We start from the raw sequence: 19,403 nt of genomic DNA on the forward strand, positions 1-19,403 counted from the left end.
CGGTTTGGTTGTTAACGCGCTGTCTGCGGTAAGAAGATCGTCCGGCCCACGTTTCAGAGCCTCGTTAAAAAGACGTCAATGACTATATAGTTCGATTAGAACTACACGATACTTCGTACATTGTATCATAATACCCCCTACTATAATAACCATAATACTACGCTATACTACCCTGCATAGATGTGCTGTCCAACCCAGTCGGCCACAATCCGAAACCCCTTATTATTCCACCAGCCGCATCCCCTCCCCTCACACTAGTGAATAGTGGATAATCCGACAATTTAGTTAATTTGAAACCACCTATCTCAACATTTAATGATATCCAAAAACCCGAAATATATATATTAGAAGGCCAAAAAAACAAGTGGATTCTTCACCCCCCTCAGCCTCACTTACGCGTAGAGCCGCAGGGCAGAAAAAGCCTCACCCTTCTTCCCCTCTTTTGCGTCCAATCATAACTGCCCGACTACATACTGCACTTGTCTGCAGACGGCTCAACGGACATTACACAATGCGGTATTCCACCTTCCCACCTATCCGCGCCTTGTTCTTTTCAATGTTTCAATATTCTCTTATACCACTCTTAAATCTGGCATATCTTATATCTTGTACTCCGTACATATCTATTCTCTCTATATATAATGTATATTCAGCGTACTTTTCATTCTTTTCTTTTTCTTTTTCTTTTTCTTTTTTTTTTTAAACCTATTCCATCTTCCAACCTTGGAGGGTTTATATATCCCTACTTCCCTCGGTAGTGATCGGGTGAAATGGCGTACATAAACGTGATATGCTCGCAGGATATTATACGATACAGTCTCAAATGTTTATCCCCATCGGGATAAGTGCTTACACCGTACGTCAGGCGCCAAAAGTACTTGAATCTAGCTGTTCTAGGCTTGTGACCTCCATGTCTATAATCCTCGAGTGGGGTTTTGTTTCAAAGTGGAGAGTTGGTTCTGGACCAGCCTTACATACTAACCTGAAGAGTCCGATTTAGATTTAGATCGGGCCGTGTCAAGCTACATTGTACATGCACCTATCTACATCTAGACGGCGCTAGAATGAAGTGAAGTCCAGGCCTCGATTCTGAGTATATACAAGGTCAAACCTGAAACCCCCCAAAAGCCCACTATCAACAGTCCCAGAAGCCAAGTAAACAATGCTCGACTCTCTACTCCGTACATAGTGTAATAGACTACAGCTTCCCCTCAGAAGCCCTCTTAACAGCCCGAACCCTCCCCCAAGCCTCCTCAGCAAACGGTTTCGCCCGCTTGGCATACTCACTGGCCCTCGCACTACTAGCTTGTCTCCCAGCGAACCGGGCCGCAATGCCCTGCATAATCACGGAGCCCCGGAACGCAAAGAACGCATCGCCCCACGCCACGTCGGAGCTCGTTTCGTATCCAGATGTCTCGGCGTACCAGCCAATGCATTCCTCGCGCCGCGGCAGCCCTGGAACAACCCCCGGCGCGAACTGCGACAGCTGGCTGTCCCCACCGTCCATTATGTACGGACTGGTGAGGTTGCAGAAGTCCGATAGGGGGTGTCCTACGGTCGCCATTTCCCAATCGAGGATTCCAATCACGCGCGGCTCCGTCTTGTGGAAGATCATGTTGTCGATTTTGTAGTCCCCGTGAACGAGGGTGCCCCGGTCCAGTGGTTGCGTGCTCTTTTGCGAAAAGAAGTTCACCATGTCGTCGAAGTGCGGGAGTTCTCCGACGGGTTCTTTGGTGTCGGCGTCGACGACGGCCGCTTGTGCTTTGGAGATTGTCTTGAAGGTCGCGATTTGGCGGTCGAAGAAGCCTGTCGGTTTGCCGAAGGTTTCGAGTCCGACGCTTTCGCGGTCGACGCTGTGGAACTTCGCGAGCGTTTGTACTGCATTCTTCCAGCTGTGTGCTTGTCAGTAGGAGGCACTGGCTGGGGGTGCTTGGTGTCTGCGTTGGAGCCTCATTCGGTGACGTACAGTGCTTTCCTCTCCTCCCCGCTCACTCCTGGCATCGCTGGGTCGGTGAAATGTCGCCCGTCCAGGAACTCCATGATGTAGAATGCGGTTCCGATCACGCTGTCATCTTCGCATAGGCAGTACGCCTTGGGGACAGGTACGTCGGTATCCCACAATGCCCGGATAATCTTATACTCGCGCTCGACTTTATGAGCCGTCTTCGAGAGCAGCTTGCCAGGGGGCTTCTTGCGCAGAACGACTTTCTTGCCATCAGCGGCAGTAAGAAGATAGGTAGGGTTTGATTGACCGAAGCCGAACTACAGTGACAGGATATTAGTTGGTCTGCTTGATATTGCCAACTTGTTAATTGACGGGGCCAGACTCACCTGCTTCACATCAAGTGGAGTCTTAACCTCCGGCACATTCTGGTCAATGTACTTCTCCAACGAGGGAATATCTATAGGCTGGCGCACTTCACCCGCCATGGTGTGGATATGAACTGAGGAAAAGGCTGTGCAAAGAGCGTATGTATCTTGCAAAGTGACCGACGGTTATAAAAATAATATGTACAGGGGAGCACATAAATGCCCCAGCACCTCCTCGGCGTGACCGGGGGACCTCGGCCCCAGCAGCTCCTCGGCGTCACCGCTCGAGAGAGAGCGGGGAGGAAACAAACAAAGCAAACACCCGGCGCGTCCCAGCGGTGAAACGCGCAGGAAGGCGTCGAGCGTGGAGCTCACCGCAATTTTTGTGAAGCTAGGGGTTTTGTCAATTGACCCAATTCACTGTGGGACCTTGTTATTTTTTTACTACTCTATCCACTCGATCCTCGATCTTCGATCTTCGATCCTCCAACCATTTCGTGTTTACCATGACCAAAGAGGCCACCCCGCCACCCCAAGAGAAATCCCTCCCCGCCCACAACCCGCCTTCCCTGCCTGCCTCCCCGCTGCCGAAACGATCAAAGCCTGACACAATGACTGCCGCCGCCGTCACATCGATCCAGCAGCCGCTGCCCCCGCTGCTTGTTAAGAAGCTCGTTGAGTCGGCACAGGCTCCGACGCGCGGCTCGGCTTTTGCTGCTGGGTACGATATCTACGCTGCGAAGGAGACTGTTATCCCCGCTAAGGGCAAGGGTGCCGTTGACACTGGTATTGCTATTGCTGTGCCTGAAGGAACTTGTACGTGACCATACCTGCGACGGGAATTGAACCCGAGGAATTTACCGAAGCTTGTTGAGGCTGGGCTGGGTTAAGAGTGAAAGGGATGCTAATGAGGAATACAGACGGCCGCATTGCTCCCCGTAGCGGTCTTGCTGCTAAGCACTTCATTGACACCGGTGCTGGCGTCATTGATGCTGACTACCGCGGCGAGGTCAAGGTGCTTCTGTTCAACCACTCTGACGTCGACTTCCCGGTTAAGGCGGGTGATCGTGTTGCCCAGCTGGTTCTGGAGCGGGTAAGTTCTAACTTTCATGATATTGTATGTCGCGTGGGTATGTCTGACCTGGTTTAGATCTACACCCCTGAAGTGAGTGTCGTCGAGGAGCTGGAGGAGAGTGTCCGCGGTGCCGGTGGATTTGGTAGCACTGGCATTTAAAGGCCACACCTCGGTACGAATTTGGAAGGATGACAAACGAAAATTAGATGGGTTCTGGGTTCTAAAAGAACCTAGTTACGAGTACATGCATTCGAGACCTTGACTGAATGAACAAAAGATACAAAGATTTCATGCTTGATTCAAAAATCAAATCTATGTACAGGCCGAACCGGCTTTTGATATAGAAATGGGGACCGATCCGGCTTCATCTAATGCCCTCCGAAATCCTTCTATCACCCAACCATGCCTCATGCAAAAGATACGAAACCCTAGCTATGAACCCAACCAAAGACTACCGCAGATCCTGAGGAAGATCCTCCTCCTTCCAATCCTGCACCTCAAACAGAATCTTCGGATCCCGCAAAATCCGCGTATTCCTCACAAGCCTAACCTCAGCAGCCTTGGTCCTACGCAAATAATCCCTCTTCTCCAATTCCTCCGCCGAGGCCTCCCCCTCCCGCGCAGGCACAGCAACCGCCAGCTCCGCATCACGACTCTCAAGCGTCCGCTCGAGAACACTATGCATACTGGACAGAACCTTGACAGTCGAGCTAGCCAGCGGCAGATCCGTAGCCGCAACATCATCGGGGGAAACCCACGACTTGGTCGCGCGCAGACCATCCACTGCGGAGACGGCTTCGCTTAAGCGCGCGACGGTCAGCGCGGCGAACATATCGCCCGTCCCGCTGAAGAAGCAGTCCAGCGCTGGTACGTCGACGCGGAATAGTCGCGGTGACCCGTCGGAGCGGGTGGTCGAGCCAATTACAGTTAGGAAGTTCTCTGGTGGGGACGGGGTTGAGCCTGATTGGGAGAGCTTGAAGAGTTGCACTGAGGTGATTATCACGTGTGGCACGGAGTAGATCCTGTGGATGGCTGTTATTGCTGAGGCGAGGGTGGCTAGTGAGGTTATTTTGATGCCGGAGAGGGTTCTATATTTATTTTATATTAGTGGTCATTTCTGGGGACATGCAGTTGATCCCGGATGGCTTACTCGGCTTCGAACTGGTTAGGCAGAATCAGATCCGCAAAGGGGATGATTTTCTTGTATGCGGGGACTACGTCGTCGTTGACATATAGTCGGCCTTGGTCGCCCATGACTGGGTCCAGGACTGACATTATATTTATATTAGCATCAGTATTTGTGGGAAGAGCGAGTGTTACCTACCCCAGAAAAACGACCCGGGCTTCTTCTCTGCTTTCTCTTGTAGATCTATGCCGATGGTGCCTACAGTTTCCACGGCTGCTGCACTCGGGGCGTAGCCCGATAGCATGACGTCGAAGTCTGTGAGGTTACTCTGGCACAGGCCCTGGTAGAGGTCTGAAATTTCCTGGGCGGTGGCACGAGTTCCCTTGAATTGGCGATAGCCTGTGTGGTTACCTGCAATTGCATGTGAGTCAGGGTTGGATTGGTCAGGCCGGGTTGCAACGTACTGAAGTGGACGGTGTTTAAGGCCGCGACTTCACAGCCTAGGGATTGCATGACAAAGGTGGCCATTGTATTTCCGACATGGCTGGAGAAGAGGTATTAGTTGACTGAGTCCAATGACGTCTTCTAGATATGATAAACCGCGTTATCAGAGTCGACACATACCCATAGACTACCTGGTGGAGTGTTAGTTTATGATCTAAAGGAGTGGGCAGTTCCACTTACATGACTAGCAACAGCCAGAACACGGGTCTCCGGTACTAATGAATCCATGATCAGTTCAAGTTAGGTTGAATTGACAGAGAGTGTCTATCAAGTATGTTATGACTCTGTGTGGGGGTCCGGGGGGGATGATTTGCCGAAATTCCTCTTACCTAATTGGCTCCGAGAACCGAATTCGTCGAGAAAGAATAATTCATTGTATTCTACCTACATATGTACCTAGGTAGGGAATATCTTGATAATTATGTTGTACTATCATGTAGATATAGGACAATGGGATCAATTAGGTTATAATCTGTCAATATTGAATAACTCGACCCAAGTCCCTATAAACCCTATCACCTGGGCAGGTCTTCCAAGGTTGACCTCTCTTAAATTTTACCTTTCTATTCTTCCAAGGTTGTACTTTATACTACATACTACTTCATGTCTCAGATTCAGAATCACCGAATGATAGTCCAGTCGGGAACCGGGGGGAAAAGCAAAAGCACAAGGGAAACGACATCTGGAGAAACAAAGGTACTAACTACGGAGTACTCCATACGGAGTACTACATCTATGTATGTCTTTTCCGAGTAATTTGACTGGTTGGACTAATGGATCTGCTCTATATTGTCTATCTCCCAACTGTTATACCTAGGTAGCTGTTATAGCCCCTGAACCCAAAGTCCCACCGAACGGTCTAGTCCGTGCTAGTGTTCCTTCGGAGTTCTCTAGCGCAATTGGCAGGTTCTCGGCCTTGGGAACTAGAAAAAGTCCCATTTTAGGCTTTTCTGCAACTTCCAGGGTTAATGGGGCTTACTTCGCTTCTCAACTTCATCTTCATCTTCATCTTCTAGGGAATTCCCCTCAGTCACTCCTTCTAATGAGTTATCGTCATTCATTCCCTAGCTCATCACGCCATGTTGAAATAACACACTTCTTTGTTTCCCAACTACGCCCCAGCTGTCACTCGTTAAACATACAAAGACTGTCCTTGCTCCGATAATTCATACCTCACTGTTTATGTCCTCGCCTCGACCTCAAGTCGACGACGCCCAAAATGTCCCGTCTTTACCATATCTACAACCTCCTAATCCTAATTTCTATTCTCTGTCAATCACCCGCATGGGCCCAATCAGTGGAACCCACAACACTGACCGTGCCACGATCGGCCTGGCACGCAAGTGGAGAGACCACAGATCGTCGATCACCATCCATAGAGGAAACAACCACAGTCCGCCGACGAACAATCGTCACAGCAACAGATTCCACCTCAACAGGAATGCCCAAGCCCTTCGACACACTCTCCTACAACTTCGCCAACACAAGCACCTGCATCGACTTCTTCGCGAAATGGCGCGCCAACACAACAATCTCCAACTGCAACGCCATCTCCCTCCTAATCGAGAACTCAAACGCCTTCTTCCACACCCTCTCTTCTGCCCCTGCCACTTCCCGCATCCTGGATAAATCCTGCTCCGCAGATGTCTCCAAATGCGCATCCATCATGACCGGTCTCGCAGCGGACCTACTGGACCCCGACAACTGCGGCGACGACTATGAAAACGGTAACTCCGTCGTCAAGGGCACGTATCGGGATCTCGTCGCTTACGAACCAATGTACCGCGCCACTTGTCTCGCGAGCCCGTCGACGCAGAAATACTGCTTCGTCGACGCCGTCTCCAATTCAACTGCCCCGGATGATTACGGCGTCTACCTCGTGCCGCTGGGTACACCGCTCACTGTTGGGAGTGTGCCAACTTGCAATAAGTGTCTGAAGGAGACTATGGATATCTACTCCGGATGGGCCAGACGGGACGGCCAGCCTCTTGATACTACTTATCTCCCCTCTGCCAAGATCGTTAATGCGCATTGTGGTGATGGCTTTGCGGCGACTAATATCACTGTTGGCTCGGTGGATGTTAGGGCTGGCGCGGGTCTTGCTGTTCCCTTGCCTCATCTTGGATTTGCTACTGTCATGGCCTTGGTTCTTGGTCCCATGCTGATAGGTCTGTTTTGATCTGAATGTTTCTGTTCTGCTTTTGTTCATACACTCTCTTTTCTTGTTTATCTTTTTGGGTCCGTCTGCCCAGGTGGGTATGGCCATGGTTGATGTCAGCGAGCGTATTTTTGGCTTTCTGGTCTGATTGTCTGATCTGTATGTAATTCCTAGTGATATCGTCCATATTTCGCTTCGTAGCAGTTATTCACTCTGTTATTTCCTTATTTACTGCCGTATCTAATCGGTTTGACTCGATCTGTTTATATTGTCTTTGTTAAATTTCCGAGATTCGCTAATGCCAAAATGACCGGGCCAAATGTATTTCTCAGACACCGGACAGTACATGAGTATTCACAAGCATATCCACAACCACGTGTAGACGAACGCAATAAAACAAGACAGATAAATCGCATCTGAAATGGTCTGAGTGCCCAGAGTTCGTCATATATAGCAAAGATAGCAACAAAATCAAATAACAAGGCAAAACGCTCACTGACAGAAAATGTTATAAAAAAAGACCAACACAATATATCATCAACTCCTCCTCTTCATCCCACCTCCCATAGCAACACCAACAAGACTTTGCGGCTCGCCCCCGAAGCTAGCCCCAGGACTCGTAGGAACTGGCGACCCGCCACCAGAAATAGGACTCTGTGTGGCGGCATCTTGTTCCCGCTTGACACGAATATACCCCAACTTCGCGAAGCGGCCAAGATGCGACCAGAAATGGCGGCCAGCCGGGTGTGCGGCGATACGTCCGAGAAGATCAGCTGTCGCTTCACGGACGACCTGGTCCGGATGAAAGAGGCCCATGCTGACATAGAAGAGACCGGCCTGGTTCTCCGGTGCGACGGTTAGGAGCTGACAGATGCCCGCGTAGTCTTTGACGGAGTGGGAGAGAGCGAGATATATCGCGGCGGCTTCGGAGTGGGAGAGTTTCAGGGAGCGGAGACGGTCGTGGTGGTGATGGATGTCTGGACGTTGGATTGGGCGCGCGGGGAAGTACATTGCTGCAATGTCTTGGATGTAGGAGTAGTAGGAGCGGGTGTTGCGCCAGCCTTCGATTCGGGAGACGGAGGCTGAGAGCTCGCGCTGTTTGGCTACCTCGTCTACCCATACGTACCCGTGCCCGCGGAGAGTTGTTGGGTCTGAGGCATCGGTTTGATGGCCTGTTGGGCTATCTGGGGAGAGTTCTTCGCCTGGGCCTATGATGTAGAGGTTTGAGGCACCGTAGACTGCTTCTTCGAAGGCTGCAGCGACGCGGACAAATTTGGTGATGTAGGCTCGCCATTTTGCGCGAACCGCATTTTCGCCGTGGCGTTGGCTGATACTGCGGAGGATGTCTTCTATGAATAATGTGTCGCCTGTTGGGTCATTGGTCGTGCTAGATGCACTGTTAGGTAAGAGGGAATTCTGCTGCTGGAAGAATAGAAGCCCTTCTGTTACGGGTGCAGGTTCAACGTGACTTGAGATCTTGATGCGACCTGTGGGGAGGTCGCACATAACATCCCACCACTCAGGATGGTTGGCAAATGTAGGGTTTGTGACTCCTGCAATAAACCCAGGTACCTTGAGGAGGTCATCGATCTTGGACAGATCAGTATAAGGGAATGCGTGTCGAGTAAATCCACGCAGAATGCCACCGGATGCAAGAGCGCAGGCCGCCAGGACCGCCTCTGCAACTTCTCCCGATGGCCGGTTGTGTCCTAGAAATACCACCCGCTTCTGAGTGAGGATGGCATTGACAAGAACAATAATGGGATGTGTAAACGGTCCACTTGTAGTCAAATGGGGATGCGCTTGGAAAGCCTGGGGGGATGTGGCATGTGGCACGGCAAACGTCTGAATGAGCTTGATAAGGGAGAAGTCTCCAACGGTCTCCGGCCAAATCACTGTCGGAATTTTGACCGGGATAGGGATGTCATTGTAGACCACTTTCGATTCGTACTCATGTGTATCCCGTGGTAGGGCGTATCGGCTTGCTTTCTTCGGTGACGGCGGACATTCCCCATCCTGGAGTTCTTCTTCTTCCCGCTGGCGGATCATTTGCTCGAATTTCTCCAGGAACATATCCTTTGTGTTGCTAGATTGCAAGATATGGCGCTCAAGTATCGACATTTTCGGCATTAACGAAAGGTCCATGGCGTTAACGGCATCATAGAGGGATGCCAGAGTTTCGGGGAATGGAGATTTGAAGTAGTCCTCCAGCGCTAGGAGGAGTAAAGGCTGTATAATAGTCAGAATTGCCTGCGCGATAGGGCTAGGAATGGCATAGTAGCTTACTTTATAAATGTGAAGGAATGAATGTCGCGTACAGATTGCCATTGCCTTGACTACTGCGCCTCTTTTCGCTGTTAGCACTCACACATTCAGACGAAACAGTAGAGACTTACCTTCGGACAGTGTTATCCTGCTTCGTGTTGACAAGGTTCAGCACGTACATCAAGGGTGGTCCTTCACCACCCTCGTCATCGCTGCTGTCGGGGTCATCGGAGATGTCGTCCAGGTACTCGTCCTGAATGTCGGCTCCCGCCTGGTTTCCATGGTATTGCGATTTCCGCTTCTTTTTCTTCTTTCCATCCGCTGAATCCGTTTCTTCGTCGCCACTGGTATCTTTATGTAAGAAGAACATAGTCCAATCCTGACTCCGCACATGCGTCTGATCCGGCAGCATCAGCTCTGCAAGCATGCTCTCGTCTCCGCTGATTGCAGCGGGATACTGGTGCTCCATGATCGGGCCACGATCAATATGGAAAGACGCAACCAGGATGTATTCCACATGGCGTTCCGGGGAGTCGAGCGGGTACTGCGCTTTGCAGCGGCGTGGCCTGAAGCTTGAGGTCGCATTCTCTGTGGATGTTCTTCGAAAAGAGCCATGTGAACTGCTCGGAGAGCGCCCGATAAAGGAGGCCGCAGGCGAGAGCCGAGGGAGACCACTTGTTTGGCGGTTATTCGAGGCGGAGAGGGAGTCGTTCGACGGTCGATACGGTAGTGTTGTTGCCATCTTATGGAGTTGGGGATAGAGGATTGCTCCGAGCCAAGCTATAAATCGAGTAGCATACCGGGATGAGAAAGCGCAAGGTCAAGGGCCAATGATAATAATAATTGAATTAATTGTCTCGAATTAGTTGTTCAGGGGTTAAGAGGGGTTAAGAAAAAGGGCGATTTCTCCACAGTGGAGAGACGATAAGGGCCGATAAGGGGGATCCATATAAGGGCATTCCTGGAACCTTGGAAGGAACATGAGGAGAGGATGATCTATCAGAATGCAATCTCCCTCCTTTGCATACATTGGAGATCTTTCTATTTATGCAACATACTGCAAAGAAAATTTGCCACACCGACTTGTTGCACTTGTAGGAAAATATCAACATGAAACAATACTGGCCACTCCTCGAATGTCTTACTCCATATAAAGTAGCGTAAGGAACCTTGTGTCACAAAACACTTGAATGTGCTTTATAAGTATACAGAAAGAAAGGTACCGAAATACATGACTTAACTTCAGTCATCTTATCCTTTAAATTAGGCCCCTTGGAAGCCAATTGATGGTTCATGTGACGAGTATGACTCGTTATAGATCTACGAACATTTCCAAGTCGCATATGCAACCCTAGTCAGCCGGATTCTGAGTTACCTGTATCATAGGAGTACACAGACTTGACGTGCCTATCTATTAAGGTAGAAATACAAATATTCAAACCAAACTCGTACATTATACAACAGAGGTTAAAAAGGGGTAGGTTCATATAGATAACATAGGGCGGTGTGGAAGACGGTGGCAAAATTATGTTGTTGTGCCGGCGGCTTGTTTACATCGATAAGCAAGCCTTCGTCATACCTAGGTAGGCTGTTTACAATTCATAATCCAGCTCACACGCGATTTCCACCATGGTAAGTGGGGATTTTGAGAGATAATGTATATTCTGGAGTCTAATAAACAATGACTTAGGCCAACAATCCCACATTCAAACCATCTCCGTTATCCTTTGGGTCGCCGAGGGCATCCCCGTTCCGGCGCCCGTCCACTCCAAACTCCCCGCCCTCAGCCAGTCGTACAGGAGGGACGCCGGGGAGCTCTCCTAGTCGGGCATATACACCTATGGTGTCCCCCAGCAAGCTCAATCAATCATATACAGTGGAGGATGGCGAGTCGCGTTCTCCGAAGAGCGAGCGGCCCATTCCGCAGCCGAACTTTGGAAGAGAGCTCTCTCCTTCCCCCACGAAAGGAGCACGATCGCCAGGCAGCTCATCCCCGATTCTTGGGACAAGGAAGAGTGGCTTTACAGGCCCAGCAGGCGATGCGGCTGGAAAGCTACCGGCACAACAAGTGAGGGAGATCAGAGAAGCTTTCCAGGTTCTCGATCGGGATAACGATGGGCTTGTGGACAAAGATGATGTGACTGATGTGCTGACAACTTTGGGTAGGAAGCAACCTGTCTCCTTTTTGAAACTGGCATGAGGAACTAATGCAAGTGTTTGAACAGGCCAAGACTCATCCCCCTCGACGCTGTCGCGCTTCTTCCCACCAGGAGCAGGCCAGACTATGAACTTTCCAACCTTTTTGAATACACTTTCTGAGCTGATGGCAGCAATGTCGCCTTCTCAAGAGCTTCTCAACGCCCTTGCTGCGTTTGACGACGACGACAACGGGCAAATCGACGCCGCTGAATTACGTGATGCTCTATTACATACCTCCCCAGAAGATGGAGAGGAACGATTGACTGAAAGACAGATCGACGAAGTCTTCAGTGGGTTTACAGGGCGCCCAGCATTTATTGGTCGGGGAGCGAAGTCAGGCGGAATGGGTAAGAGAGGCGAGGTTTTCCAATATCACGACTTCGTGCGCAGCGTCATGGGTGGGGAGAATGGAAACAATTCGAAACGTGAAGGAGAGGCAGCACATGTATGAACTGCTATCATGAATATGGGTTTCAATTGAGTCGGCGTTACGGGGTTTCGTCTTATAATGTTTTTGACAGTTGACAGATTCCAAGGCTGTAGAAGCAAAGGTCAGACTATACAGAGCTTGTCATGGATGATAATGTACCATTAGTTATTAAATTACCAAATGGGAATTTTCAACAAAAGCAGTGAACTAGGTAAATAGTAAAAGTGGAAGTGGAAGTATACATCGGAGTTAACACCTTCCGCATTCCATCGGCAGAAAAGCTCCAGCCACCGCGATCTGATACACTCCACCCGTCAACTGCGTTCATCTTACCTCGTTTCCCAAAGATGTCTGCTCGTGGCCTTCCAATGCAGACTTGATTGCAGAAAAATGGCCAAACCTCAGCCCTCCTGGGCTCTCGGCGTCCCGGGCCCCGACACACCCGCATCGCCGCGAACCATGCGAACCCTCCGAAAGATCCAATCCCACCAAGTGCTGTCAACCTCTAGCGCGCTCATTGCCCAGACCCAGGCCTCTCGCCAAGCTGGCTCCCATGAAGCTGACCAGTCAGCAGCAACTCCTGGTGCTGCAACCCGAGCGCGCGCACATCGTCGAGCTCGATCAAATAGCGACGCAGCTTCTCGCGAAGCGGCAGCAACACCACCTGCGAATCAGAGACGACCCGCGCGGAAAACAGGGTCCGGGATTGGAGTAAAGCGATCGCTCTTGGAGAATCTCTTGCGCGATGGACCACAGAGTTCAAATCCCCACGAGGGACTGCGAGAGCTCAAATACCTCGTCCTATCCAGCAGAGTAGATGCTGACGGAGATGGCATGGTGAGTGATACTCAGTCCGTTTTGCAACGTCTCAATGTCTAACACTTCACAATGATAGTCGCCATACCGAATCTACCTGTGGTTGGTCCTCCTCAACGTTCCTCCTATGCCAACCGATGACTACCTTGCTCTTATCCACCGCGGCCGTTCCCCCGCTTATGCCAAAATTCGCAACGACACTTTCCGCACACTAGCTACAGACCCTCTCTTCAAACGTCGAGTCACAGAAGCAAGCTTGATCCGACTCCTCAACGCTGTGGCATGGAAGCTCCATGATTCCAGGCCGAAACCCCGTTCGAGACCGTCTTCTCGGCGCCGTGAGATGGAGCTTCTAGTGAATGCACCACCCAGCATTTCAGAGGAGTCCCCCTTCGGTGGGGAGCTAGAAAAGGTCACCAACAGTACTACAAGTGATTCGGCCATGTACGTCCAAGGCATGAATGTCTTGTGTGCGCCATTCCTATATGCTGCCCGTAGCGAGGTGGAGGCATTTGCTCTTTTCCATTACTTTGTCACACGCGAATGTCCAGGTTATATCCGTGGTGCTATGGACGGTGTCCACAAGGGTCTTCGTTTAGTCGACCGATGCCTTGAGGTTGTGGAGCCCAAGCTTGCAGCATATCTGTTCTCCAAGGGGATGCACGCCGAGCTGTATGCATTCCCATCGGTGTTGACTCTCTGCGCTTGTACGCCTCCATTACCGGAGGTGTTGCATCTATGGGATTTCTTATTTGCATACGGGCCACACCTGAACATCCTATGCATTGTCGCCCAGCTAATCCGTATGAGGGACCTAATTTTCGAGAGTCCGAGGTGAGTCTTGCCTGCCTGGTCTTTGGGTTTCTTCAACAAAAGCTAACTTGAGTATAGCCCAAACAAAATTCTCCGCTCATTCCCTCCTCTGGATGCAAAAGAGATCATTGCTTTGACGGTTCTCCTCGTCCGTAAGATCCCAGAGGATCTTTATGCAGAGATGATTAGCCATGCAAAATAGACACAGCCTGAGCTCACGGTAGCTCCAACCGAAAGAGAAATAAATGTCATACTACCTGGGTTTCATAACGGCGTTTTTGATATGATTGATCGCAATAATTGGGTACGGCGATTGGATGGGATATGAGACTTACATTGACGAACCCCACACGCTTGTTTGAATGAATTGATGATTGTACACCAATATTGGATAGTTTTTTTGAGAATGCATTTCAGTTGAGATATGATTCTCCCTTTCAGAATTCCAATCCTCACCTCCTTCGGAACCTGCAGCTTCCCTTGTTCGTTTGTTGAAGAGAGAAACCCTACTTTTCCCTGTTCCTCAAGAACAAAATTGTTTGCCATGGTCTTATAGTGCATATCTTCCCATGCAAGGAACCTGGGACCAGGTTGTGGGCTACTTCCAAGCTTGTTTCCTACAAATCTAAAGACAAAAAAGGATGATTGAGCCAAAAGCAAACGAGACGTCGGACCTGCACGACGAAGTCTCCTTTTATCGTCTACATTCCAAGGTTATAAGTATCGCTGTATAATGGACCAACCGTCTCTACAACACATCATTGCCCAGAGAAATAAATCAATGTCGTCCGCTCTATCAACATCCATGATCCTCGCCATATCTCTCCTCGTGATTGTGATATGGCGCAAGAGGCAGCACACCCGTTCCTCATCGAATGACCCGGCCATATGCCGCAAAATCATTGCCGGGGTGCTAAAACACATAGAAAAGCAGCAGCCGAATACCCTCTCGCCACACCAATCGAAAGCAATAGCCAATAGACATCTCCCAATCGCCTTCGGAATCGATAATGCCTTCACTCGCACAGATAATGTCCATGCCAGCATGTTCGTCGAGAAAGTCAAACCCTTGATCAATCTATCGGCAGAGCAGTGGCACAGCGTCTCCGAATTCGCCAGAGTTACCACAAGCCGCTGGATCGAGCACGGCTTTCCCGGGTTGGATCGTAGCTGTTGCAGCAGTTCTCCCAAAGACAAACAGAAGCCCGACTGCAATCGGGTCAACGTCGCCAGTCTAGCACAAATACTTTCATTGAAAGTTGTTCTTTGGCTAATGTTCAACAAAAAGACCCAGGACCAGACATGTGATGAGAATCTACTGGACCTAGCACAGTCCATAAATCGAGTCTGGATATCCTCCAAGCTGAAAGACACTGATAACGACATTCCCAGATTCGAAGACGATATATTGCTTCAGACCTCGCTCGTCAATATCTTCGGGACACACAATAGCCCAGAGGATAACCCACTGAACCTCATCCTACCTTCCTTCGAAACGATGTGGCGTGTCGTGTTACGTTCCTTCCTAGAAATCAGATTCGGCACTGGGAAAGAAGTACCAGAATGGCGGGAGACGATGATTGCTTTTGCCGAGAAGCCCACCAAAAAGCAATTCGACGCAGCCTCCGGGGCCCCGTCTAGCCTCTCCATACCCGAATCCAGCAATTATTCCAGCATACGCGATACACGTGGTGGTCAGAGTTCGCCTAGTGCGAATTACATAGTCCGTGAATCCCTCCGACTGTACGTGCCTACGAGACACGTACATCGAGCATACCAATGGGACCAGGGTACGGGGACATCTCATGAAATAATGTCCGCTGATATTGAGGGATGTCATACGAGGTCTGATATCTGGGGTTCTGATGCAGAGCGATTCAACCCGAATCGCTGGTCTGCTCTTACGCCGGTGCAGGGAGATGCTTTTATGCCTTTTGGATGTCCCCCTTTTGAATGCCCTGCTAAGCCGACTTTTGGGCCGAGGATGATTGGTGTCTTGGTCGGTTCTTTGTTGACGGCTGTGGGGGGTAGGAAGCGATTAGGGACTTGGAATTTGGACTGTGAGGACGAGGGAGTCTTGGAGCATCTCTCGTCTGGGAAAAGGTTGTGCCCGCATAGGAATGCCTATACGGATTTGTATCTAGTGCGGTCTTTGGGAAGGGAAGAGTGAATAGAGATCCCTATGGGAATTTCTTTGAGACAAAAGTACATCGTTAGGAACAAGTGAAGCAAATACGGGCCTGAGAGATCGGGCACTCGTGGACCTGCCTATGAAGTCTATGAATATGTAGGCATTACGCTGAAAAAATAACCTTTTGTCAGAGGATGTATAGGTAGTCAAAAGAACCTAACGTCTAAGCACAGAATAATTTACATCGACCACGATCAAGAATACCGACTGACAAAAGCCAATAAAAAAGCAAAGCAAGCAGAACGTTGTATATTGAATATCACCTCATCCTCACGAATATTACATAGCCACTCTATCACGTAGGCGCAGACGTCGAGAAACCCCCAGGCGACCTATTCAACCCAGACCCATCTATAACCAGCGGCTTAGAGATATCAACAGTATTAGCGTCCGCAGTCATCTCATCAGCCCACGACTGACACGTATCCCCACTTCCCGGCACCAATCCCGCGGTGTCTGAACCAGCACAAGCACCCAGCACTCCATCAACACTTGCAGCCCGCGTGAGATGCGAGCCTCGATCAACCTTGATCCTAATCCGCGACCCCATGAAACTCATATTATTGAACATGGTCACAGCACACTGGGCTTCGTCTGCTGTTTGCATGGTGATCCAGCCACGCAGCCGGCCATTGCCATCGGCCGAGTCTGTAGTCACGATGCTGCATTTCTGGACAGTGCCGGCTGTCTGCAGAAGGGTTTTCAGGTCGGCGCATGTAGTACCTGCGTTCAAGTTCTCGATGGTGATAGCTCTTCGGTCTGGATAGAAAGACGGAGAACTGGGGTTCGTGCCTTTGGCGGAAGATCCACGGTGGTGGTAGTGCTGGTAGGGCTGTGGGGGAGTCTCGCTGTGGTGCATGTGTGGAGGGGACATCGGGTAGCCTGGCATCATGTTCCACGGCTCGTACATTGCGTTCATTACTGGGGATGGGGGAAACACTGCATCGGTGGTGCGTCTGGATCTCGCATCATTGACATGAAGCCTTGTGGCACTGGTACTGGTACCATCATGACGCCGTACTCTGAGTATGGATATGGTGGGGTGGTGGGATGGGATGATCTTGGGGGAATTAGTTGGTTTCGTTCTTCATCGGGAATGTGGTAAACTCACTCTGGTGAGACGGGTGACGGAGGCATTGCCATGTTTCCGTGGACTAATGGAGGCGTTGAGTGGCCAGACATGTAGCCTGGCATCATTGCTGGACTTCTGGTAGGTCCGGCAATGGGCTTGGTGGGCGTACTGGTCCGCGCGAGTGTGACGACCAGGCTCTGGCCGTCCCATCCGCAGGTCGAGAGTCGATCTGTGGCGGTGTTAGGGCGGAGTATTGGGGATTTGTGGGGTAGAAATACATACGGTACGTTCGCCAGGCCTCGTCTTCATTTTTGATGATGATTTGGCCGAGTCCGGTGGGGAATCCATGGCTATCGTCGTATACTACTGCTTGACGAATATGCAGTGCAGTTTGGCGAACGAGATCCTTGAGCTCTTGCCAGCGGCAATGAGGTGGGATCTAAAATGGTAGTTAGTCATTGGGTTTGTTTGATATACTCCATTCAAACTCACGCCTTGAAGGAATACGACGAACTCATCATCCGACCTGCGAGATCTGGGACGAGCTTTATCACGACCGAGAAGAGGCATGGCTGCAGATATCCCAAGACAATATCCCCCGGTATTTCAGTTCCGAAAGCGCACTAGCTTGTATGGATTTAAAGGATAGATTTCGAGGCTTGCAATTATCCCGGTCCGTCGTTGCGAAATAGTCGGGGCTCGACTTGTCCGACCAGGTGTCTGGTTGAGTCCAAAACTTGAACAATTGTACTCTCTGTCAGAGGCCTGTTAGCTCAGAGTATATGAATATGATGGTACGCTCGAATTCCCACACTGTTTGGGCTGGAACGACTACAAGAACGACATCACCAAGTATCAAGGTGCAATCGATGTGCAATACTTGGAAAACCGCACAATCATACCTTGCTTTTTTTCTCTCTCCTGTGGGATAAATGCAAGTCAACAAAAATTGGCCTGACCGACAAACTGCAAAGAAAAGAAATTAACTCCTCCACGAGCTGGACGAACGTTGAGCAGATTATAAAGCCCTGGAACAATCTTGGAAGAGAGAAGAAGCGTCGAGGGTTTCACAGGAATAGTTATGATGATATATGATATAGTCAATTAATAACTTACTAGTAATGATCTATAGTCTTATGGCTTGCAAGTAAAAATCACGGGGACCCAGAATAACTGCACAATTTGGACGAATAACGACACCAGTCGAGCAGCAATAGCCAGTAATATCAGAGAACAAGTAGTCCCCTTTCTCCTTCTGGCTGAGATCTGTCATTTTCACCATGAGCTCAGCTCTGCCAAAATATTAGAATGCAATAGAGTGGTTCTACCGTCCCACCATCCCGGGTATAGTTCCCCTTAAGGGCATTGTATGAGTGGCCACTCTTAACATGTAAGATGTGCTCTCCACCCTCCTTTGCTATTAATATTTAAATCATAGTCTCCATCAAGTACCGGGCATATCCGTGCACGCAAAGCTCGAAGGATGCCCTCGACTTAATACAGAGAATGGAGTGTTACACCGCTAGATCCGGATCGGACATGCAGAGTGGACATGCAGATTGGACCTGTATTCAACACATTGATTTCTGTATCTTATTGTCAGATCGGATTGGGGGAAAAAGCAAAAATAAAAATAAAAAAAGTAAAGAATGGACAGAAATGAAATAACCACAGGAAAAAGAAATTATAGAGATCTTCGATCAGAGCGGGTCGGATCATGAGCAGTCATATCTTGCAGTTATTGAATTTCCCTTTGGATCGATCAATTACCTCGACTATTGATTTCTATGCGTATTTTTTGCTCTTAAAGTACCTGCAGATAAATATGGAAAGTTACTATTAAGGGTCAAATTCATCTGGCTTATTATGTTATTATGTGCATACTCCGTTTACCTCCCTTGATAGTCACACTGCAGGTCCCAGTCAGGTATGTGTAATACTCGTGTACTTAACATCCTACCTATATCGTACAGGTCTACATGTAGTGAGAATATGCAAATGTGTCTCACAGATCTTCAAACAGATCTTCATCTGTGTTCCTTTCCTTCCAGGGCCAGGTCCGACGGGGTTAATAACTACAATCAACATGCCACAGGACATGTGCGACTGTCCAAACCATATCAAGACAAATGAAAATCCCCATAGGGAGACACAGACATTCCAAATATGTACGATTTACATGATGTGGCACGAAGCTGTGCTATGACGGTACGCGACCAAAGCCCTGGGCCGGGGAGATCACATGGCCAATATGCACATCTACAGCCTCTTTTACTGGCGAAAATGTGGCAAAATCCTCTGAATCATGTTTCTCATGTCATATCATAGATTATTCTTTATTCTCTCACGGGGGACTGGGATTCCCCGGGTGACAAATGCAGGTGATCAGGTTCATCCGTACGGAGCACAGTAGCAGACATGATTTGTCTGGAAATGGGTGGCAA

The 19,403-nt window shown here is 49.6% G+C and overlaps 9 protein-coding genes across 9 annotated transcripts; 4 read left to right on the plus strand and 5 right to left on the minus strand.

Annotated features, from left to right (window-relative positions):
- Positions 1-1,198: 1,198 nt before the first annotated feature.
- N7489_009640 (phosphotransferase family protein) lies at positions 1,199-2,430 on the minus strand (the record flags this gene model as incomplete). Its single annotated transcript, XM_056715390.1, has 3 exons — positions 1,199-1,892; positions 1,967-2,262; positions 2,332-2,430. 3 exons carry the CDS (start codon positions 2,428-2,430, stop codon positions 1,199-1,201), a joined length of 1,089 nt encoding a protein of 362 aa, XP_056563012.1.
- A 1,406-nt stretch (positions 2,431-3,836) lies between these two features.
- N7489_009641 (pyridoxal kinase) lies at positions 3,837-5,243 on the minus strand (the record flags this gene model as incomplete). The annotated part of the gene is made up of 6 exons (XM_056715391.1): positions 3,837-4,473; positions 4,536-4,653; positions 4,710-4,922; positions 4,976-5,055; positions 5,136-5,146; positions 5,196-5,243. 6 exons carry the CDS (start codon positions 5,241-5,243, stop codon positions 3,837-3,839), a joined length of 1,107 nt encoding a protein of 368 aa, XP_056563013.1.
- Positions 5,244-5,828: 585 nt separating this feature from the next.
- Positions 5,829-6,076, minus strand: N7489_009642 (uncharacterized protein; the record flags this gene model as incomplete). The annotated part of the gene is made up of 2 exons (XM_056715392.1): positions 5,829-5,938; positions 5,995-6,076. The coding sequence occupies 2 exons, from the start codon at positions 6,074-6,076 to the stop codon at positions 5,829-5,831; spliced, it is 192 nt and encodes a 63-aa protein (XP_056563014.1).
- Positions 6,077-6,234: 158 nt separating this feature from the next.
- Positions 6,235-7,194, plus strand: N7489_009643 (uncharacterized protein; the record flags this gene model as incomplete). Its single annotated transcript, XM_056715393.1, has 1 exon — positions 6,235-7,194. One exon carries the CDS (start codon positions 6,235-6,237, stop codon positions 7,192-7,194), a length of 960 nt encoding a protein of 319 aa, XP_056563015.1.
- A 516-nt stretch (positions 7,195-7,710) lies between these two features.
- On the minus strand, positions 7,711-10,180 carry N7489_009644 (AFI1/MesA family protein; the record flags this gene model as incomplete). Its single annotated transcript, XM_056715394.1, has 3 exons — positions 7,711-9,402; positions 9,460-9,520; positions 9,570-10,180. 3 exons carry the CDS (start codon positions 10,178-10,180, stop codon positions 7,711-7,713), a joined length of 2,364 nt encoding a protein of 787 aa, XP_056563016.1.
- An 887-nt stretch (positions 10,181-11,067) lies between these two features.
- On the plus strand, positions 11,068-12,088 carry N7489_009645 (uncharacterized protein; the record flags this gene model as incomplete). Its single annotated transcript, XM_056715395.1, has 3 exons — positions 11,068-11,070; positions 11,129-11,600; positions 11,664-12,088. The coding sequence occupies 3 exons, from the start codon at positions 11,068-11,070 to the stop codon at positions 12,086-12,088; spliced, it is 900 nt and encodes a 299-aa protein (XP_056563017.1).
- Positions 12,089-12,457: 369 nt separating this feature from the next.
- N7489_009646 (TBC domain-containing protein) lies at positions 12,458-13,898 on the plus strand (the record flags this gene model as incomplete). The annotated part of the gene is made up of 3 exons (XM_056715396.1): positions 12,458-12,904; positions 12,963-13,717; positions 13,775-13,898. The coding sequence occupies 3 exons, from the start codon at positions 12,458-12,460 to the stop codon at positions 13,896-13,898; spliced, it is 1,326 nt and encodes a 441-aa protein (XP_056563018.1).
- Positions 13,899-14,477: 579 nt separating this feature from the next.
- On the plus strand, positions 14,478-15,866 carry N7489_009647 (uncharacterized protein; the record flags this gene model as incomplete). Its single annotated transcript, XM_056715397.1, has 1 exon — positions 14,478-15,866. The coding sequence occupies one exon, from the start codon at positions 14,478-14,480 to the stop codon at positions 15,864-15,866; it is 1,389 nt and encodes a 462-aa protein (XP_056563019.1).
- Positions 15,867-16,182: 316 nt separating this feature from the next.
- On the minus strand, positions 16,183-17,529 carry N7489_009648 (RNA-binding protein; the record flags this gene model as incomplete). The annotated part of the gene is made up of 4 exons (XM_056715398.1): positions 16,183-16,885; positions 16,999-17,188; positions 17,242-17,398; positions 17,452-17,529. 4 exons carry the CDS (start codon positions 17,527-17,529, stop codon positions 16,183-16,185), a joined length of 1,128 nt encoding a protein of 375 aa, XP_056563020.1.
- Between the last annotated feature and the right edge of the window lie 1,874 nt (positions 17,530-19,403).

This window comes from Penicillium chrysogenum, assembly GCF_028827035.1.
Source record: "Penicillium chrysogenum strain IBT 35668 chromosome Unknown utg000005l_segment0_segment0, whole genome shotgun sequence".
Lineage (NCBI taxonomy): Eukaryota > Fungi > Ascomycota > Eurotiomycetes > Eurotiales > Aspergillaceae > Penicillium > Penicillium chrysogenum.